General features: G+C 43.7%; 1 protein-coding gene across 6 annotated transcripts in view; it reads left to right on the plus strand.

Annotated features, from left to right (window-relative positions):
- Positions 1–22,802, plus strand: part of LATS1 (large tumor suppressor kinase 1) — a 65,981-nt gene that overhangs the window by 5,784 nt on the left and 37,395 nt on the right. For 5 of the 6 annotated variants that reach the window (XR_016234476.1, XM_002722434.6, XM_070073425.2 and 2 more), the window contains exon 2: positions 16,093–16,588. Coding sequence is in view for 2 of the 6 variants with exons in the window: in XM_002722434.6 (XP_002722480.1) it covers positions 16,238–16,588 (351 nt within the window). In the remaining 4 variants the exon portion in view is untranslated. Of the gene's footprint in view, positions 1–16,092; positions 16,589–20,205; positions 20,373–22,802 lie in introns of all 6 variants that reach the window. The other variant, XM_070073424.2, reaches the window with a different exon arrangement.

Genomic DNA, 22,802 nt, shown 5'->3' on the forward strand with positions numbered 1-22,802 from the left:
GTTTACTTCAGTATTGTGGGGAGCAATCCGGACTGGACTAAGTTACTGAAATTAAGACTTATTCTATGCATCTGCTCTCCCACAATATGGCGCTGGGAGAGAAGTAAACAGCTTCCGCACAGCTGCCTCCAGTTCAACCAATTAACTGTAGGACTTGCTCCTGATTGGAGAGCAGCGTACTCGGCGTGTGGGCAGCCGAGTTGGAATTGGCGGAGGAGGACTATAAAGGAGGAGAGAGACGGCATGCACCAGGAACATCTATGGGGAACATCTAAGGGAACCCGTGCAGCCCCCGAGAAAGCCGGCCGGCGGTGTGCTGCTCCCCTGCGGAAGTGGGGAATGTGGCCAGGGGGAACTGCCCTTCCACGGAGGTGGAAGGGATAGTAGCCAACCCGGGAAGAACCAGCAGCAAACCCGGGGAGGGCCGAGCAGACGAAAGAACAGCGCAGGGTCCTGTGTTGCTCCTCCACGAAGAGGGGGAGCGGCATAATGGTGCCGTGACTCGGATAGGAAACCTAGGACGGATAGCAAACTTAGGAGGGAAGAAACGGGAAGAAACGGGAAGAAACGGGAAGAATTGGGAAAATATCGGAGAGAGAGACTAGCAAACAGCCTAGGGAAAATACCGGAGAGAGAGACTAGCAAACAGCCTAGGGAAAAGCCGGACGAAAAGGGTGCCGGAAGAAGCTATTGAAAGCCTAGGCATAGACTCAGATACGGACTACGGGGGGAAGCTGGGAGAAATCTCTAAGGTCGAAAGCAAAAGTGAAAGCTAGAACAAACAGACTCGGACGCGGACTGTGGGGAGAGGCCAGGAGAAATGAGGGAGGAATATCGTTGGAGGAAAGCTTGGGGAAACATACCGGGTAGAGAAAAATGTTAGGGAAATTGAAGCCGCGGGGGGCAGGCCGAGGCGGAAACGGAAGCCACTTTGGGGTTCTCAAGTTAGCCCGGGAATAGGGGGCGAAAAGTTGAAACCAGAAGCTGAAACGTGAGCCAGGTTGGGATCCGTCTGATTAGCCCGGGGAGCAAAGGACAGGAAGCCAAACCGTGGGGCGGAGACGTACGCTGGGTTGAATTCGCCAGGCTAGCCCGGGGAACTTAGATTGAATGCTAGTGGCGGACACGTAAGCTACGCTGTGTTACTCGCGGAAGCCGCCGCGTGCAGAGAGAGCACGGGGCGTGAATAGATAGGGAACGGGGCTGGCGTAGGCCGTGGTTCAGACGCGAAAGGGTTAAGCGTGGAGACCGCGGAGCGCGCGAAGCCGAGCTGCGCAAAGCCGGGAAGCTGCGCAGATGAGAGAGGCGCGCGGGCTGAAGCGGCGCAGAGCCGGGAACCCGCCGGCGGGGCGAGGTGCCGGAAAGCCGCAGGGATAAGAGAAACAGAAGTTTAGAAGTAAAGTGAGAAAAATAGGAATGCTGGAAGATAGAAGTAAAATGGGAGAAATAGGAATGCCCGGAGATAGAGAAATAGAGAAATAAAAAGGCCTCCCTACAACACTGCAATGTGAGAGCTTGGATTCGGTCTGCCTGATTAAGTGAGGCGATGAGCACGATGAGCACCTGCGGCGGCTAGCAGCTTATGCGCCGCAGGTCACCGAAGACAGGCACGAATTAACATCAGTAAAGCTTCCCCACAATGCAACAATTAGGAAGCTTGGATTCGGTCTGCCTGATTAAGGCGGTAAGCGCCAGCAAGCAGCTCGACCAGAGTATGAGCTGCAGGTCACCGAAGATAGGCACAAACCAACACTAATAAGTCTCCCCCACAATACGGCAATGAGAAGGCTTGGATTCGGTTTGCCTGATAGGTTTTGTAAACACCTGCAGGCAGTTCTAGCAGAGCAGAGCATGCGCTGCAGGGCACCGAACACAGGCACGCATCAGCGCCTAAAAACCTCCTCACAACATGGCAAAGAGAGGACCCGGATTCGGTTTGCCTGATAGGACTTGTAAGAGCCTGTGGCAACTCTAGCAAGTAGAGCAGAGTGTGTGCCGCGGGACACCGAAGACAGGCGCGTATCAACGCTAAAAAATAAAAAGAAAGGGGGATCTGTGGGGAGCAATCCGGACTAGACTAAGTTACTCGAATTAGGACTTATTCTATGCATCTGCTCTCCCACAATATGGCGCTGGGAGAGAAGTAAACAGCTTCCGCACAGCTGCCTCCAGTTCAACTAATAAACTGTAGGACTTGCTCCTGATTGGAGAGCAGCGTACTCGGCGTGTGGGCAGCCGAGTTGGGATTGGCGGAGGAGGACTATAAAGGAGGAGAGAAACGGCATGCACCAGGAACATCTAAGGGGAACACCTGTGCAGCCCCCGAGAAAGCCGGCCGGCGGTGTGCTGCTCCCCTGCGGAAGTGGGGAATGCGGCTAGGGGGAACTGCCCTTCCACGGAGGTGGAAGGGATAGTAGCCAACCCGGGAAGAACCAGCAGCAAACCCGGGGAGGGCCGAGCAGACGAAAGAACAGCGCAGGGGCTTAGTGTCGTTCCTCCACGAAGAGGGGGAGCGACAAGTATGTTCAACACGAAAAGATGATTCACCATAAAGTAATGCCAGGTTTAGAAAACTCTAAGTCAGGAAGCCTTAACTCTACTGAGTGAGGGGATGTGAATTTTTTTTTATTTCATGCTCTTAACACACACAAGAACAAGAATTTTCTTTCTTTTTTTTTTTTTCTTAAAGATGGTTATTTATTTGGGAAGTCAGAGTTACGGGGTGGGGGGGGTGGGGCGGGAAGAGATCTTCCATCTGCTGGTTCACTCCCTTACAAGGATTCTAAAGTGTGACATACATAAGGTAAATTTTATTCAAAAGGTGAGAAAGCGAACACACACATCTGCACATGGGTTTCCCCACACAGAGAAATATCTGTCATTGAGTGGGCAGTGGGCCAGAAGATTTCCCCAAATGGAGAAGGGGTGGGGAAGGGGAGACAGAGAGGGTACCCGGCAGTCCTGGTGTGTGGTGGAAGAAAGACCTCCTCCCAGTTGTTGCTCTGCTTTATGAGGTCAGAGTGGTGCCTTTCCAGGGGAGAAGTTACCTAAGAATCACAGGGCACCCCCATAAGTTCCACATGGGGCTCAACATCTGTATTTTCATGGCATCTTCCTCCAGGTCCTGCATGAAGCAGATGCATCCTGAGAAAGGGGGTATTTTGATTGACAAGTAGGAGGATAAAATTACACATCATGGCTTGTGACTTCTGGCTGAGTAGTCTTAAACTAACTTCCTGCCTGTTTATCCCATATCATTACCAAGGCAAACTAAGATATTTTTAACTATAGTACCTAATCTTTTTTGAAGTTTAAAGATCTACTAAGGGCCAGCGCCACAGCTCACTAGGCTAATCCTCCGCCTTGTGGCGCTGGCACACCAGGTTCCAGTCCCGGTTGGGGCGCCGGATTCTGTCCCCATTGCCCCTCTTCCAGGCCAGCTCTCTGCTGTGGCCAGGGAGTGCAGTGGAGGATGGCCCAAGTCCTTGGGCCCTGCACCCCATGGGAGACCAGGGTGAACCAACGGCAAAAGGAAGACCTTTCTCTCTGTCTCTCTCTCTCACTGTCCACTCTGCCTGTCAAAAAAAAAAAAAAAGATCTACTAAGGAGTGACAGTTTCGTTTACTCACTGCATGTCTGTGCGCCCTGAAAGTCAGGCATTCTGTGGACAGTTTTAGGTATGCCAGTGTTTCACATTGTACTTTATTATGAAGAAAGCAGATTACTAATTAACTTATGCAAATAATTACAATGCCATGAAAAAATACTCATAGTTTGAATTTTAGAGGCATTCAGTAAGAAGAAAAAGTAACTGTTTTTATATTTGTTTACAAAAACTTACTTTACCAAAGTATTGCAAACCCTAGAGATAGAGCTCAAGAAAAAAATTTCTTCAAGTCTAGAAGTCAAACATTTAACTATAGAACCAGCAATATTTTAAGTAAAAGAAATAGGAACCTGCAAATTTTCCCAAATCATCAAGTCTGAAGTAATTATTTCTTGTGTTGTTTGATTTCCATTAGCAGCTTCATCGATTCCTTAGTTTTTTTTTAAGATTTATTTATTTATTTGAAAGTCAGAGTTACAAAGAGAGGAGAGGCAGAGAGAGAGAGAAAGAGAGAGAGAGAGAGGTCTTCCATCCGACGGTTCAGGCCATAGCGGAGAGCTGGATCAGAAGTGGAGCAGCCAGGTCTTGAACCGGCACCCATGTGGGATGCCAATGCCTGCGCTTCAGGCCAGAGTGTTAACCTGCTGCACCACAGCACTGACCCCAATTCCTTAGTTTCTTTATTAGAGTTTTGAAAGTCTTAGTCCATTTATCTTTTGTCATAAACCTATATTTACAGATATTTGATAGTCTTTTTTTTTTTTTTTTGGACAGGCAGAGTGGACAGTGAGAGAGAGAGACAGAAAGGTCTTCCTTTGCTGTTGGTTCACCCTCCAATGGCCGCCGCAGCTGGCACGCTGCAGCCAGCGCAGCACACTGATCCGAAGCCAGGAGCTTCTCCTGGTCTCCCATGCGGGTGCAGGGCCCAAGGACTTGGGCCATCCTCCACTGCACTCCCGGGCTACAGCAGAGAGCTGGCCTGGAAGAGGGGCAACCGGGACAGAATCCGGAGCCTGACCGGGACTAGAACCCGGTGTGCCAGCGCCGCAAGGTGGAGGATTAGCCTAGTGAGCCGCAGCGCCGGCCTGCAGTTTATCTTAACCGCTAAGCGATAGTCTTAACCGATAGTCTTTTCTAAACGTAAATGTTTCCAGAGCAGAACAAGAACTGTGACAAAAGGCTTAAAATCACCGCAATTAAAATGTGGATGACATACAAGGAGATTTAGTTATTTTCATTTATACAGCGTTGTAAAAGCACAGTAACGTTTTACAAACCATTCCACCCTTTCAGGTCTCTGGGCCTGTATGGAAGGGGCAGATTCAAAGATCTTTTAAATTCCTCCAGTCATTTTTTATTAAGCTACAATCACAACAGCTAACAGCACATCAGGACCACCAGGTTTTTACAAATGTTACATAACCTCTAGAATAGTTACATCAATAACATACCTGTGTAAGTGCAACTTAAAGTTTAGCACAATGCTACAACCTGACAGTACTTTTCATACAATCTTCCTAAGCCTAATTAGCTATTTTTAAAAAGATGTCTTTATTTGAATAAATATTTGAAAGGCAGAGTTATGCAGAGCCCGAGAGAGAGGTCTTCCATCCTCTGGTTCACTCCTTAAATGGCCTCAAAGGCTGGAACTGAGCTAAGAGTTTCTTCCGGGTCTCCCTAATGGGCCAGTGTGTACTAGTTCAATTTAACTCTGTTTTGGAGCTCTTGACTCACCAAAATACTATTTCCTTGCCACCATCAAAAATATTATCAACAGCTGATACCACAGCTGGGAGAAAAGGGATGTCCCTGAATTCCCAACAACAGGGTTGGCTTGCCATGAGCAGCCAGTATACACAAATTGATACAAAGAAACAGATTTATTCAAGAGGCTAGCAGTTTGGGGAGAAAAGCAGACACACAGTCTAACAAGGGATTTTCCCAATTTGCAGGTTAGCAGGAAGACTTAAAAGGAGAAAGGGGAATTGGAGGAGGCTAGGGAAGATAACAGATTCAGTTGATTGATCACTAGGCAAGTTCCCAGGGTCACTTCTGTTAGCTGTCTTGTCACCAGTGGTTATGAATTTGTAAGGGAGAGGGTTCAATTAAAAGGAGACTTGGTTGCAATTTTTTTCCTTATCTGAGGTCTGCTGTTCTTGCTGTGTCCCTGGAATTCCCACAGAGCATTATGCATTTGTTGAACTGAACAAACATTGTGATTAGTCCTACAGTTAACGGTTAGCTTTTCTTAATTAGAATGTGAAAAGTGAAAGGAAGATGTATTCATTATGGTTACAATCCAATATAATACACTTGGACATCCCAGGCAGTTTTAACTGCTATGCCAAATGACTGTCTCTAAACAACATTTGAATCGAATAGAAATGGTGATATTTCTTCAACATGAAGATAAAAGTTATAGTGATTGTTTTCACTTTTGATCAGTTTATTAATCCTTAGAAAGTGAGTAGAAGGAAATATTATCAGTTTCCAGAGATTGTAGGCTATTACTATCTAAACAAATAAGGCTATGCTCCCAAGAAAGAAATATTATGTATGATTGCTACTGTCAATTTATTTTTTAAAAAAAGATTTATTTTATTTTAAAGGCAGAATGACAGAGAGGCAAGAGACAGAGAAAGAGATATTCTGTCTGGTGGTTCACTCACTAAATGGCTGCAAAAGCCAGGGTTTGGCCAGGCAGAAGCCAGATGCCAAAACTCCATCCAGGTCTCCCCTGTGGGTAGCAGAAATCCATGTGCCTGGGCCATTGTTCACTGCTCTCCAGATGTGTTAGCAGGAAGCTGGATCAGATACATGAAGTAGCCAGGACTTCAACTGGGTGCTCTGATACTTGGATATTGGCATCGCAGACAGTGGCTTTACCTGCTGCATTGTAATTCTCACCCCAAGATTTTAAGATTTTTTTGCACCAAAATAAACTCATCTTTTAATTTCAGTTTTCCATTAACCATTTGAAGACTTTCCATAGCTGTAAACTAAGAAGCATAATAAAATGAACATCCCTGAACTTATCATACATCCTGAAAAGTAGAATGATTGAATGTCGTTAAAGTTTTTGGTGTTTGTAGTATTATTTTATAATAGCAGAAAACATTAGGGAATAACCCAAACATTTTATCAGTAGGGTGTAGGTAAATGACATTACATATACATGGTGAAATTCAGTGTACAGGTAGTAAAAGCAATAAGATGTACTGTCAGTTTCTCAGATTTGAAACATCATTACATCTAAGACAAGCCATATAATTAGTAACACTTTTTCAGGGAGGGAGAAATAAAGACATAGTTTATTAATCCTCATTAGCATACCATTTTCATCTGTCACAATAAAGTTTGCGTCCTCAGCCTTATTTCCATTCAGAATCTACGATTCTTCTGAATTACTGCCTTTTTTTTTTTTCATTTTTTTTAACTTTTATTTAATGAATATAAATTTCCAAAGTACGACTTATGGATTACAATGGCTTCCCCCCCATACCGTCCCTCCCACCCACAACCCTCCCCTTTCCCACTCCCTCTCCCCTTCCATTCACATCAAGATTCATTTTCGATTATGTTAATATACAGAAGATCAGCTTAGTATACATTAAGTAAGGATTTCAACAGTTTGCTCCCACACAGAAACATAAAGTGAAAAATAATAGATGATTTTTTTTTAATGATGATGAAATCAGATTAGACCTATTGTCATGTTTAATCCCAGTGAGAGTCAAGTTGGGAATTGATAATTTTTTTTTTTTTACAGAAGATCAGTTTAGTATACATTAAGTAAAGATTTCAACAGTTTGCACCCCCATAGAAACACAAAGTGAAATATATTGTTTGAGTACTCGTTATAGCATTAAATCTCAATGCACAGCACATTAAGGACAGAGATCCTACATGAGGAGTAAGTGCACAGTGACTCCTGTTGTTGACTTTACCAATTGACACTCCTGTCTATGGCATCAGTAATCTCCCTATGCTCCAGTCATGAGTTTCCAAGGCTATGGAAGCCCTCTGAGTTCTCCGACTCTTATCTTGTTTAGACAAGGTCATAGTCAAAGTGGAGGTTCTCTCCTCCCTTCAGAGAAAGGTACCTCCTTCTTTGATGACCTGTTCTTTCCACTGGGATCTCACTCACAGAGATCTTTTGCCAGAGTGTCTTGGCTTTCCATGCCTGAAATACTCTCATGGGCTTTTCAGCCAGATCCGAATGCCTTTAAGGCTGATTCTGAGGCCAGAGTGCTATTTAGGACATCCGCCATTCTATGAGTCTGCTGAGTATCTCACTTCCCATGTTGGATCACTCTCCCCTTTATTTATTCTATCGGTTAGTGTTAGCAGGTACTAGACTTGTTTATGTGCTCCCTTTGACTCTTAGTCCTTTCATTATGATCAATTGTGAACTGAAATTGATCACTTGGACTAGTGAGATGGCATTGGTACATGCCACCTTGATGGGCTTGAATTGGAATCCCCTGGTATGTTTCTAACTCTACCATTTGGGGCAAGTCAGCTTGAGCATGTCCCAAATTATACATCTCTTCCCTCTCTTATTCCCACTTTTATGTTTAACAGGGATCACATTTCAGTTAATTTTCAACACTTAAGAATAACTGTGTATTAATTACAGAATTAAACCAGTCATATTAAGTAGAACAGATAAAAAAAACTACTAAGAGGGATAATGTATTAAGTTGTTCATTAACAGTCAGGGCTATGCTGATCAAGTCACCGTTTCCCATAGTGTCCATTTCACTTCAACAGGTTTCCTTTTTGGTGTTCAGTCAGTTGTCACCGATCAGGGAGAACATATGGTATTTGTCCCTTTGGGACTGGCTTATTTCACTCAGCATGATGTGTTCCAGATTCCTCCATTTTGTTGCAAATGACTGGATTTCGTTGTTTCTTACTGCGGTATAGTATTCTAAAGAGTACATATCCCATAATTTCTTTATCCAGTCTACCGTTGATGGGCATTTAGATTGGTTCCAGGTCTTAGCTATTGTGAATTGAGCTGCAATAAACATTAGGCTGCAGACGGCTTTTTTGTTTGCCAATTTAAATTCCTTTGGGTAAATTCCAAGGAGTGGGATGGCTGTGTCGAACGGTAGGGTTATCTTCAGGTTTCTGAGGAATCTCCAGACTGACTTCCATAGTGGCGTGACCAGTTTGCATTCCCACCAACAGTGGGTTAGTGTCCCTTTTTCCCCACCTCCTCGCCAGCATCTGTTGTTGGTAGATTTCTGCATGTGAGCCATTCTAACCGGGTGAGGTGAAACCTCATTGTGGTTTTGATTTGCATTTCCCTGATTGCTAATGATCTTGAACATTTTTTTGATTTGCATTTCCCTGATTGCTAGTGATCTTGAACATTTTTTTTTTTTTTAACAGGCAGAGCGGACAGTGAGAGAGAGAGAGAGACAGAGAGAAAGGTCTTCCTTTGCTGTTGGTTCACTCTCCAATGGCCGGCGCACTGCACTGATCCGAAGGCAGGAGCCAGGTGCTTCTCCTGGTCTCCCATGGGGTACAGGGCCCAAGCCCTTGGGCCATCCTCCACTGCACTCCCGGGCCATAGTAGAGAGCTGGCCTGAAAGAGGGGCAACCGGGACTAGAACCTGGTGTGCCGGCGCTGCTAGGCAGAGGATTAGCCTATTGAGCCACAGCGCCGTCCCTGAATTACTTTTATATTTGGGGAGTTAATGCAACATCGTATGCTGGCTCTTATGATTCTGGCTATTTATCTTTAACCTCTTCATTGCCTTTGAGTTAATAATTTTAAGTCATTTTGAAGAATATTGGGGCTTTCTTTTCTTTTGCTAACATTCTTAGTTTTGCTTTTCCTTGGTTGAGTTACTTATCGCTAGAAATTGAACAGCTGCTACTGAAGCTAATAACTTCAAAGATTTTGATACATTTCGTGTGCTTTATGACTTTGTCTTACCTTTGAAATTTTTATGATCTTGCCTAAATTTGGCAATTATTTATGCCTTTAATTGCAGTGCGCATTGATTGATTATCTCTGTGTATGCGATGCTGAATGATAGTGGAATCCTTCCTAGACCTTCTGAGGATCATATGTCATGCTGGCAATGAAAATGATGCAGTTGGGAATCCCTTTTTTATGGTTAAGTTAGGCATGTGAAGTGTCTGATGTTCTAGAACTTTTCTGCCTTGGAGCTGGAAATTTTCTTTTAATATAATTTTTTTTTTTTTTTTTTTTGACAGGCAGAGTGGACAGTGAGAGAGAGACAAGGTGTTCCCTTTGCCATTAGTTCACCCTCCAATGGCCGCTGCACCCGGCGTGCTGCGGCTGGCGCATCGCGCTGATCCGAAGCCAGGAGCCAGGTGCTTTTCCTGGTCTCCCATGGGCGTGCAGGGCCCAAGCACTTGGGCCATCCTCCACTGCCTTCCCTGTCCACAGCAGAGAGCTGGCCTGGAAGAGGGGCAACCGGGACAGAATCCGGCGCCCCGACCGGGACTAGAACCCAGTGTGCCGGCGCCGACCTTAATATAATTTTTTAAACTTTTTGTTTAATGATTTTTTATTTAAAAGGCAAAGTGACACAGAGACAGGGAGCAGCAGAGATAAAGAGATCTTCATCTGCTGGTTCATTCCCTAAATGGCTGCAATAGCCAGGCCTGAGCCAGCCAAAACTAGCAGACTGGAACAACATCCAAGTCTCCACGTGGTTCTGCTGCTTTCCCAGGTGCATTAGCAGGGAGCTGTATCAGAAGTGGAGCAGGGGGGCTGGTGCTGTGGCATAGCAGGTAAAGCCGTTGCCTGCAGTGCTGGCATCCCATATGGGTGCCAGTTCAAGTCCCAGCTGCTCCAGTTCCAATCCAGCTCTCTTCTATGGCCTGGGAAAGCAGTAAAAGATGGCTCAAGGACTTGGGCTCCTGCAACCACATGGAAGACCCAGAAAATGCTCCTGGCTCTTGGCTCCTGGCTTCAGATGGGCCCAGATCCAGCCATTGCAGCCATTTGGGAAGAGTAAACCAGCAGATGGAAGATGTCTCTCTCTTCTCCTCTCTCCCTCCTTTCCTCTTTGTGTAACTCTACCTTTCAAATAAATAAATCTTAAAAAAAAAAAAAAAAACTGTGAAAAAATGTTAAAATGTAGAAAAGCATACATTTTATTTTTTTTAAGGTTTATTTATTTATTTGAAAGGCAGAGCTACAGAGAAGCAGAGGCAGAGGGAGAGGTCTTCCATCCACTGGTTCACTCCCCAGATGGCCGCAATAGCCGGAGCTGCGCTGATCGGAAGCCAGGAGCCAGGAGCTTCTTCCTGCTCTCCCATGTGGTGTAAGGGCCCAAGGACTTGGGCCATCTTCCACTGGTATTTCAGGCCCTCGCATAGAGAGCTGGATCAGAAGAGGAGCATTTGGGAGTAGAACTGGCACCCATATGGGATGCCAGTGCGTCAGGCCAGGGCTTTAACCCGCTGCACCACAGCGCTGGCCCCAAGACTTTAAATTTTTTAACTCCTTCTCTTCCTTTCTGTTTCTGCTTTCAAATTAACGATCTTTTTCTTGACTTTTTCCCTTATTTATAATGCAGTCCTGTGTCACTCAAGGGCAGGGATGTTTTTTGTAAAAATACATGTATCATTGGGCCCTTTTTTGTGTGAACATCACAGGGGTATACACAAACTCATATGGCATAGGTCATTCACTGGACATGGCCTCTTGATGTAGTGAAGAGATGAGGGAAACACAAGACTGCTGCCCAAGTAACCCAGTATACTGTTTTATAGGATACTTTTTTTTTTTTAATAAGTAGAGGGTGCACACTCTAAAATAACAATAGAATGCATAGTGTAATAAATAACATAACCCAGTAATACCACCTTTTATCATTATCAGAAAAAGCCAGTTATGCTTCCCAAACCAATCCCGTAGGACGCTCTGCTTCTGGTTAGCCCACCTTCAGCTTCCCCATGCCAGCATTCAGAGCATACTTAAAGTCTTCCCCTTTTTTCAGTATAAAACTTTCCTAACCCTCTGCCTGCCTTCAGATGAGCATAAGTGACAGTGGCTGACACTCTTCCAATAGCACAGTCTGGATAGATATAGCCTTTGCTTGTTCTCATTTGTGTAGTCTTTGTCAATTTCCACAATACCATCAAGCATCTTTTGAATTTATATTTTATTTTACTTATTTATTTTTGCTGTAACAAATCCCAAAATATCAGTAGCTTAAGACAAGGGAGATTCCTGTCTTGGTCACACAGATTCCAGTGGGGGTCAATAGGGATTGTCCGTCCAGTGGTTTAAGGATTCAGGATTCACATTCCCTTCATATTATTGAAGCCCCATCTGAAAATGAGCATCTAGACTGATGTCATCTTTCGCTGTTACCAGTGACATTGCAAGGAACGTCCTTCATCTTCACATAGTTGTATGTATATTCATGGAGCTGTATGGCACTGATACTCTTTTTTTTTTATTTTTTTTTTTAAATTTATTTATTATTTTTTTGACAGGCAGAGTGGACAGAGAGAGAGACAGAGAAAGGTCTTCCTTTGCCATTGGTTCACCCTCCAATGGCCGCCGCAGTCGGCGTGCTGCAACCGGCGCACCGCGCCGATCCGATGGCAGGAGCCAGGTGCTTATCCTGGTCTCCCATGGGGTGCAGGGCCTAAGGACTTGGGCCATCCTCCACTGCACTCCCTGGCCACAGCAGAGAGCTGGCCTGGAAGAGGGGCAACCAGGACAGAATCTGGCGCCCCGACCGGGACTAGAACCCGGTGTGCCGGCGCTGCAAGGCGGAGGATTAGCCTAGTGAGCTGCGACGCACTGATACTCTTAAACCTTGTCTCATTCATCTCATAGATGTTACCTACTCTAACCATTTTATGATGCAGGAGTCAGTTCAGAGAATTAAGTTTCCAAGTCTGCATTGCTAATGATTAACAGAACAAGAACTTGAATCCCATTTTTGGTTGTTATTGTTTTTTTCATTGCAAATGCTGTTTTTCTTTTTTTTAACCAGCTTTAGAGTTTTGACATGTATGTCTAGAAGAGCATGACTAGAATTAAGAAGCACTTAAGAAAATGGGAATGTTTAGGATGCACATGTTTATTTCATTTGTTTTAAAATACATATTTATTAAGCATCTGCTATGTGCCAGACTTAGTTATTGGTGGTGGACAATGGTTACAGGAAATACAAGGTCCTATATTCTCGGGGAGATTTTATTTCAGTGAGGAGAAATCTACAACAAAGAAGTAAAGCAATTTTAGATACTATAAAATTCTATCAATAAAAAGAAAACCAGGTCCTGGCAGGGTAATACAGCTGGCTAAGCCACTACTTGTAGCACTGGCATCATATATGAATACTAGTTCAAGTCCCAGCTGTTCTACATCCAATCCAGCTCCCTGCTAATGTACCTGGAAAAGCAGCAGAAGATGGCACAAAGACTTGAGCCTCTGCCAGCCATGTGGTAGACCTGGATGAAGCTCCTAGCTCCTGGCTTTGGCCTGGCTCAGTCCTGGCTGTTGAAGCCATCTGGAGAGTGAACCAGCAGATGAAAGATCTCTCTCTGCCTGTCTCTCTCTCTCTCTATGTAACTCTACCTTTCAAATAAGCAAATCATTTTGGGCAAAAAAGAAAACAGACTGCATTATGGCACAGTGAGCTAAGCTGCCATTTGCAGCACTGGCATTCCCATATCAGAATGGCATTTCAAGTCCTGGCTGCTGCATTTCACATCTAGCTCCCTGCTAATATGCCTGGGAAGGCAGCAGAGGATTGCCCAAATGCCTGGGCTCCTGCCACCTGCATGAGAGATTGATGTTCCAGTCTACTGGTTTTGGCCTGGTCCAACCCTAGCCATAGTGGTCATTTTGGAAGTGAACAACAAAAAAAAAAAGCAAGTGAACAAGCAGATGAAAGATATCTCTCTCTGTCTTTCTCTCTTTCTCTTTCTCTTTCTGTTACTCTGCATTTCAGATAAATCTTTGAGAAAAAAAGAAAAGAGTGTAATCTGGTGAGTAGGTAGAGGCTCTTTGAAGAGGTAACAGAACTGAGATCTAAATGACAAGAAGTCTCTTTCACCCCCATTTCCACTTCCTCCCTGCCTGTATATCTGTCTGTTTGTTGATGGATCTAACTATTGATAGATAGATTGATGTAACATGAATGGTAGTCACACTTAATTAGAATAGAAATTAGCTCCCAGTAGAGGATAATTAGCAGTGTTTCGAATACTAGCAATATTACTTACATACTATTTTAGCCAAACTCTCTAAATTTGTAGTTCTCATATCTATAAAGTAGCAAACCTACTGCACAGAGACATTCAGACCACTAGATCAGAAGGTAGACAAAATTGTTTAGTGCTGGCCTGTAACAGGCTCTTGGTAGGCACTGAGTGAGGTTTCATGATGCTGCACATGATGAAAACATTCCTTTTTTTTTTTCCTAAAGATATTTATTTATGTATTTATTTGAAAGGCAGAGTTACGAGAGAGAGAGAAAGACAGAGGTATCGTCCATCCACTTGTTCACTCCCCAAATGGCTGCAACAGCTGGGGCTAGGCCAGACTAAAGTCAGGATCCACGAGCTTCTAATGGGTCCCCCACGTGGGTAGCAGGGGCCCAAGCACTTGGGTCATCTGCTGCTGCTTTCCTTTGCGCATTCGTGGGGAGCTGGACGGAAAGTGGAACAACCTGGACATGAACTGGCTCCTATATGGGATTCCGGCATTGCAGGCAGCAGCTTTACTCACTATGCCACAGCGCCGGCCTCAGAAATATTTCTGACAGTTACCGCAGATCACAAATGGAATGTTTCTTGAGTTAGTGATTCCCTGTTAGTGGGACATTTAAGTAGACGTTAGTTGAGTATTCTTTCAGTGTTTTATAGAAGACATTCATGCCTAAGTGAGGAAAAGACAAGCTGACCTCACATGTCCTTTTCCTGTCCCATTGTTGATAAGCCTACTGTCTTTATAGTCGTGTTGTACAGTTAAGAAACTAAACCCAAGTATCTGTTTTTGAAGCATATAGGTGTCTTCTGGACTGGTGTTTTTAAAATCTTTTTATAGGCAACAATACTCAGGGCAGGCATTTGGCACAGCAGTTAAGTCACTGCTTGGGATGCTTGCATCCCATATCAGAGTGCCTGGTTCAAGTCCTAGCTATTCTGTTTCCCATCTATCTTCCTGCTCATGTGCATCCTAGGAGGCAACAGGTGATGGTTCAAGTACTTGGGTCCCTTGCCGGCACCGCAGCTCAATAGGCTAGTCCTCCGCCTCCGGCGCCGAAACACCGCGTTCTAGTCCCGGTCAGGGCACCGGATTCTGTACCGGTTGCCCCTCTTCCAGGCCAGCTCTCCGCTGTGGCCCAGGAGTGCAGTGGAGGATGGCCCAAGTCCTTGGGCCCTGCACCCCATGGGAGACCAGGAGAAGCACCTGGCTCCTGGCTTCGGATCAGCGCGGTGTGCTGGCCGCAGCGCGCGGCCACGGCGGCCATTGGAGGGTGAACCAATGGCAAAGGAAGACCTTTCTCTCTGTCTCCCTCTCTCACTGTCCACTCTGCCTGTCAAAAAATAAATAAATAAATAAATAAAAAATAAAAGTACTTGGATCCCTGCCACCCACTTAGAGACCTGGATTGAGTTCTGCTCTCCTGGTTTCAATTTGGCACAGCCCTGTCTGTTGCAGGCATTTGGGAAGAGAACCAATGGAAGGTAGATCTCTCTGAGTCTCTCTGTCTGTCTCTCTCTGATGCTCTGCCTTTCAAATAAAATGAAAATTAATTAAAGGGACCATACCTGTTCTTTAAGAAATCTTACCCTGAGATCTAATTTGTACAATCAAAAATTGGAGCTGCTGAGTGAGATTGGCAAGGAGAGGTTGTCTGTTATATTGTTGATTTAGTACTCTCTTGAATTTGTATTTGCTTTATGTGCTTACTAAGGCATGCTTTTTTAAATATAATTTTTAAAAATATTATTTATGTATTTGAAAGGCAGAGTTAACACAGAGAGGGAGAGACAGAGAGAGATCTTCATCTGCTGGTTCACTCCCCAAGTGGCCACAACAGCCAGGCTGAAGCCAGAAGCCAGGAGCTTTTCTGGTTAGCAGTCGCCCAAGCACTTGTGCCATCTTCTGCTGCTTTTCCCAAGCCATTAGCAAGGATCATAAGTGAAGCAGCCAGGCCAGGAACCTGTGCTCATATGGGATGCTGGCATTGCGGGCAGCAGCTTTATCTGCTGTGCCACAATGCCAGCCCCAAACTCTGGCATTCTTAAAAATTACCATCATAACTATTGCTTAAGGTAAATAAGGTAAATCCATTTTATAGACTAGGAAATAGGCACTTGTCCTGATCCTAAAGTAGTCCTTAACGGAGCCAGAACTATAACTTGTTCTCTTAACTTCTGTATCAGTGAGGTGTTCCCCTAATACCCAAAACTGCTTTACTAATCACCTTATAGTTTTTATTATTTATTTTTTTCTTTTATAGGGTTAATTGTGTAGAGTATAAAGAATTTAATATTCCTGGGAAGTTCACAAAGGATCATTTCCACTTTTACTGAAGAGAAAGTTTTGAATCTATCAAGGAGCTCTTAAAGAAGTCCTTTGTGTGGGCTACATACATAGATGTTTTCATGAAGAGGAGTGAAAAGCCAGAAGGTTACAGGCAAATGAGGCCTAAGACCTTTCCTGCCAGTAACTACACTGGCAGCAGTCGGCAGATGTTGCAAGAAATTCGGGAATCTCTTAGGAATTTATCCAAACCATCTGATGCTGCAAAGGCTGAGCATAACATGAGCAAAATGTTGACTGAAGATCCTCGACAAGTTAGGAATCCACCCAAATTTGGGACATATCACAAGGCCTTGCAGGAAATTCGAAACTCTCTGCTGCCATTTGCCAATGAAACCAGTTCTTCCTCCAGGAGTACTTCAGAAGTTAATCCACAGATGTTTCAAGACTTGCAAGCTGCTGGATTTGATGAGGTAAGAATTTTTAAAGACAAGACAAAGAAATCTCACCTTATGCTTTGTAAAACTTTTTAGGTACTCTCATGCTGAAATGTTTCTTTTAAAAGCATTTAGCTATGTATACATACAATGTGTCTGTCAATGAAGAATGTTATGTTTACAAACATAACAAAGTCATTGTTATTTCTTTAGTTTCTTCTGTTATACATTATCACTAAATTCTGGAGTTTCTAAAATTTAAAAAGCTAGGTTATGAAGTCACAGTGGAAATGCAGTTGAAGAAAGCTGCAAGTGAGGCTATGGGAGAGACTTCTGTGTGCCACACCAGCTTGATAAGCCGAGCAGCTATCGGAGAAATAGTAAGTCCAAAGATACGAAGCTGATAGTAAGGAGAAAGCATTATAATCATAGATTTGATTGAGTGGTTGTGTTCATATCACCCTTAGGTTCAAATGTGAAATTAAAAAAAAACTATTAAAATTTCACTTTACGCTCACTATGCCCAGTTCTTTTAGTATTTACTTTCAGAACTCATTTTGAATTTTTATAGCACATTAATTTAAATAATATTTTGGTTATTAATAAAATTTGATTCCTATGATAACATACCTTGTATGAATTTTAAAGATTTATTTATTTGAAAGACAGTTACAGAGACGGAGAGAAACAGAGACAGAGGTCAATCTTCTATCTGTTGGTTCACTCCTCAAATAGCCACAATAGCCAGGGCTGGGCCAGGCGGAAGCCAGCAGCCAGGACCTTCTCCATGTGGGTGCAGGAGCCCAAGCACTTGGAACATCCTCCGTTGCTTTTCCAGGTGCATTAGCAGGGAGCTAGACTGGAACTGGAGCAGCCCGGACTTGAACTTGGGTCCATATGAGATACCAGCATTGCAGATGGTGTCTTTACCCACTGTGCCACAACGCTGGCCCCACGTATGAATATTTTAGGTGGCAGAAATTGTTTAAATAAAAATTGGGTCGGCGCTGTGGCTCACTAGGCTAATCTTCCACCTGCAGCGCCGGCACCCCGGGTTCTAGTCCCAGTCAGGGTGCCGGATTCTGTCCCAGTTGCTCCTCTTCCAGTCCAGCCCTCTGCTGTGGCCCGGGAGGGCAGTGGAGGATGGCCCAGGTCCTTGGGCCCTGCACCCGCATGGGAGACCAGAAGGAAGCACCTGGCTCCTGGCTTCGGACGGCGCAGCGTGTCGGCTGCAATACGCCGGCCGTAGCGGCCACTTAGGGGGTGAACCAATGGAAAAAGGAAGACCTTTCTCTCTGTGTGTCTCTCTCTCTCTCTCACTGTCTAACTCTGCCTGTCAAAAAATAAAAATTAAAAAAAATAAAAATTGGTTATAGAAAACATAACTAATCTGGGTGCCTCTTGTGTTCCTCCTGGCAAGTTTGCACAAAGAATGCATATGATGGTATTTTGCTTCTTGGCTTTTTAGGATCTCCTTTACCCATGTTTGGTTATTTTTCCTCAGCAAGGCACAGAGTTGCCCAGTACCTATCTGGCTGTCACTTGCCCTAGCACTGTCTCTGTGGAAGTCAGTGTACTGCAATGGCTATCTAAAGTATTCTTAAAAAAAAAAAAAAAATTATTTGAAAGAGAGGCAGAGAGAGAAAGAGGACTTCTATCCTCTGGTTCACTCCCAAATTGGCTGCAGCCAGAGCTGTACTGATCCAAAGCCAGGAGCCTCTTCTGGGTCTTCCACATGGGCTCAGGGACCCAAGGACTTGGGCCATCTTTCACTGCCTTCCCAGGCCATTACAGAGAACTGGATTGGAAGTGGAGCAGCTGGGACTTGAACCTGAGTCCATATGGAATGCCGGCACTGCAGGTGGCGGCTTTTCCCACTACACCACAGAACCGGCCCCTAAAGTATTCTTAAAATACTGGATTTGCACTAGAAAATAGAGCTGGAATAATGTTTTTCTAGACTATTAAGGAAATTCTCCAGAGCACATTTTTCCTAATACTCCTTTAGACAAAAGGCAAAGAACACAGAGAATCATTGACCTTTTTCTTTCCTTTTACATGTTGTTCAGGAAAGAGAGTTTATAAAATCACAGGCTGTAAAGGCCCTTATGTGATAATGTATGTGTCAGGTAGGTCATCCAGTAGATGTATGAGCCCATCAGTCAGGATAGTAAGTCATACCAGATGTGGCCCATATCTTTAATGGACTTCAATATTCTCTCAGTTTAGACAGTTTTAAGAAATCTAAAGGGCCGGAGCTGTTGCATAGTGGGTTAAGCTGCTGTCTGCAGCTCCAGCATCCCATATGGGCACCTGTTCCAGTCCCAGTTGCACCACTTCCAGTCCAACTCTCTGCTAATGCACTTGGGAAAGCAGCAGCAGATGACTCAAGAGCCTGGGCCACTGCACCCACGTGGGAGACCTGGAAGAAAATCCTGGCTCCTGGCTTTGGAAGGGCCCAGCTCCAGCCATTGCAGCCATCTGGGGAGTGAACCAGCGGATGGAAGATTCTCTCTCTCTCTCTCTCTCTCTCTCACTCTCTCACTGTCTCTCTCTCTCTCCAACTTTGCCTTTCAAATAAATAATAGTTTTAAAAAATAAAGAAATCTAACACATTAGTCAATGTTCTCTTGTTTATTGGCAGTAATAACCATAATTATTTTTGCATTACAAAGATGTTTGCTGTATTGTAATCATACTTCAAAATGGTCACCTTATGTTATTTTTTTTTTTTTTTTTTGACAGGCAGAGTGGACAGTGAGAGAGAGAGACAGAGAGAAAGGTCTTCCTTTTGCCGTTGGTTCACCCTCCAATGGCCGCCGCTGCAGCCGGCGCACCGCGCTGATCCGATGGCAGGAGCCAGGATCCAGGTGCTTTTCCTGGTCTCCCATGGGGTGCAGGGCCCAAGCACCTGGGCCATCCTCCACTGCACTCCCTGGCCATAGCAGAGAGCTGGCCTGGAAGAGGGGCAACCGGGACAGAATCCGGCGCCCTGACTGGGACTAGAACCCGGTGTGCCGGCGCCGCAAGGTGGAGGATTAGCCTATTGAGCCACGGCGCCGGCCTCACCTTATGTTAATAACCCATTAAGCAATGTTGCTTCACTGAAAGCATTTTTTTCATTTATTGTTCCTCATTTATTCAAATAGTGAAGGTATGCTATTATTTATACCGGTGGTATAAAGTATATGGAAATCTGCTTCTGCCTCTGCGAAGCACTCAAACTAGTAACTTCCCATTAGTTTGTAGAATTTATATTGTTTAGTGTCCTAACTTGATACATCAAAATTCTTATAAAGTTTTCACATCACTCATTTTATCACTTTATAAGTCCTAACCTATTCCTGTTATTTTCTATGTCAAGTTTAAAGTAGTTCCTTTTTGAGGCAGGGACTGTTTCTTGTGACTGTAAAATTAAAAGGTCAAATATTTCAGTTTATTTTCTCATAAAAATCTTAAATAGGATTAATGTACTATTAGACCACATAAATATATAATTACTAGAGTGTGTTTTTTCTCATAAACATTAAAAACAAGAGTGTAATTATCATGTAAGACTTCTGTTTCCAAGTTACTGATTTGACTGTGTTCTTTTTCATATTAGCGCCAACACCTCCACTTAATGAACAATGTTGATGTTGATGTTGTTACAGATGGAAGAAAATTTCAAACAGAGGAATGAATATTTAAAAAGCAAAACCAGCATAATAGTCACCAAAATCTCAGTCTGAAACTTCAGTACATTTAACATGATTCCCACAATACTGAAAAACATAGTGGGTGCCAGTTCTTTTGCCAACAGAGGTGGCACTGCCATACGGTAATATTATAAATGCAGTTATAGTCAGTTGGCTTAACAAGTTTTAAAATTAAGTACTCCCTGATGAATTTTAATTTTGAGTGATTTATATTATTTTAAATTTCACATAAAGTGAGATTAATTTCTTTATATCTTATTATAGAATTGCAGTTTGATTGGCATAAAATGTGACCACATTGTATCTTTGTATCAGTTAGGGATTGAGTTTGATTTGCTTTTAACAAAGAAAAAATGCAAATATGATGCTTTAAACAAAGTTAGTGATTCATTTTAGACAGCTCTCATTGGTTCACCTGTTAAGGATTTTTTTTAAGGATTTATTTATTTGAAAGTCAGAGTTACACAAAGAGAGAAGGAGAGTCAGAGAGAGGTCTTCCATCTGCTGGTTCACTCCCCAGTTGGCCACAGTGGCTGGAGCTGCACCAATCCGAAGGCAGGAGCCAGGAGCTTCTTCTGGGTCTCCTGCGTGGGTGCAGGGGCTCAAGCACTTGGGCCACCTTCTTTTTTTTTTTTTTTTTTAGATTTATTTATTTATTTGAAAGTTAGAGTTACACAGAGAGAGGAGAGGCAGAGAGAGAGAGAGAGAGGTCTTCCATCTAATGGTTCACTCCCCAGTTCACTGCAACGGCCAGAGCTGTGCTGATCTGAAGCCAGGAGCTTCTTCCTGGTCTCCCACATGGGTGCAGGGGTCCAAGGACTTGGGTCTTCTTCTGCTGCTTTCCCAGGTCATAGCAGAGAGCTGGATTGGAAGTGAAGCAGCCGGGTCTTGAACCGGCACCCATATGGGATGCCAGCACTTCAGGCCAGGGTGTTAACCCACTGTGCCACAGCGCCGGCCCCATGGGCCACCTTCACTGTTTTCCCAGGCCATAGCAGAGAGCTTGATCGGAAGTGGAACACTGGGACTCAAACCAGCGCCTACATGGGATGCTGACACTGCAGGCGGCAGCTTTACCTGCTGCACCACAGTGCCGGCCCCAACCTCTTAAAGATGTTAGAGCCTAGCACTCATATGAGTTTGTTGCATTTTCTTTTTGGTTGCAACATGCTGCAGCACATTACTGCCTATAAAACAGGATGCAGGAAGAACCAGTGCCTGAATCAGAGATAGCAAAATTATTGCAGAAACCCTTCTTCCAACAAAGCCAGGAACATTTTGAAGAACGAAGAGATTTAATCTTGAATAGGCAATAGGTTTCTGCCACAACTTTTCTCTGGTTGGTCTCATACTCATCTCCAGTCATTTCACATAGGGTGGTTGTCTGTCAGTAGCCAGTTCACCTTTTTTTTTTTAAATAAATATTTAGCTACATACATTTATTTGCTCAAGTTATAAATGAAAGACATGACTAAAAATTCAAAATTTTTCTGGTATATAGTATAAATTATACATACATAGTATCACAGCCTACTTAGGAAAAGGCTGTTAAATCATTTCATCTTTTTAAAGTCTTATCCACCACATTTAAATCTCTGGAAACAGTGGAACAGAAGAATTTGCTTAAATCCTCTTATATCTTATATCATATTACTTTGGATTAATTATATATGCCAACAGTCAAGTATTCAGGCCCTATGTCAACCTACTGCATTACTATATTACCAACGATAATGAAGTTTTGATGGGAATTTGAACCATCTGCAAAAAATGCATCAAAGCCATTGAATTTTTTTAACTTTTATTTAATAAATATGAATTTCCAAACTACAACTTTTGGATTATAGCGGCTTTTTCCCCCCATAACCTCCCTCCAACCCGCACCCATCCCATCTCCTACTCCTTCTCCTATCCTATTCACATCAAGATTCATTTTCAATTATCTTTATATATAGAAGATCAATTTAGTATATATTAAGTAAAGATCTCAACAGTGTGCACCCACACAGAAACACAAAGTATAAAGTACTGTTAGTTCACCTGTTACTAAGCCATTTCTCATTTTAAAATATCATTTGAAATACTCAGTCCTCCAGAATAGGTAGTTGCCTGCCTTTTGAAAAATGAATGTCAGTATACTTTTTGCTTGTTAATGTATAATTTCTGTTACTGATAAAGGACAAGGAGTGGAAGAACACCACTAACATTTGAGCTCTATGCTTATGTACTTTATGTTTTGTTGTATTTTTTTTTTTAAGATTTATTTATTTATTGAATGGCAGAGAGAGAGAGAGAAGTCTTCGATCTGCTGGTTCATTCCCCAAATGACTGTAACAGCTAGAGCTAAGCCAGGAGCCAGGAGTTTCTTCCTGGGTCTCCCATGCAGGTGCAGGGGCCCAAGGACTTGGGCTATCTTCCACTGCTTTCCCAGGCCTTAGCAGAGGACTGGATTAGAAGTAGAGCTGCAGCCGGTGCCGCGGCTCACTAGGCTAATCCTCCACCTTGCAGCACAGGCACACTGGGTTCTAGTCCCGGTCGGGGAGCTGGATTCT

This window comes from Oryctolagus cuniculus, chromosome 5 (genome assembly GCF_051225735.1).
Source record: "Oryctolagus cuniculus isolate XC-2025 breed Fujian yellow rabbit chromosome 5, ASM5122573v1, whole genome shotgun sequence".
In the NCBI taxonomy this organism is placed as follows: domain Eukaryota; kingdom Metazoa; phylum Chordata; class Mammalia; order Lagomorpha; family Leporidae; genus Oryctolagus; species Oryctolagus cuniculus.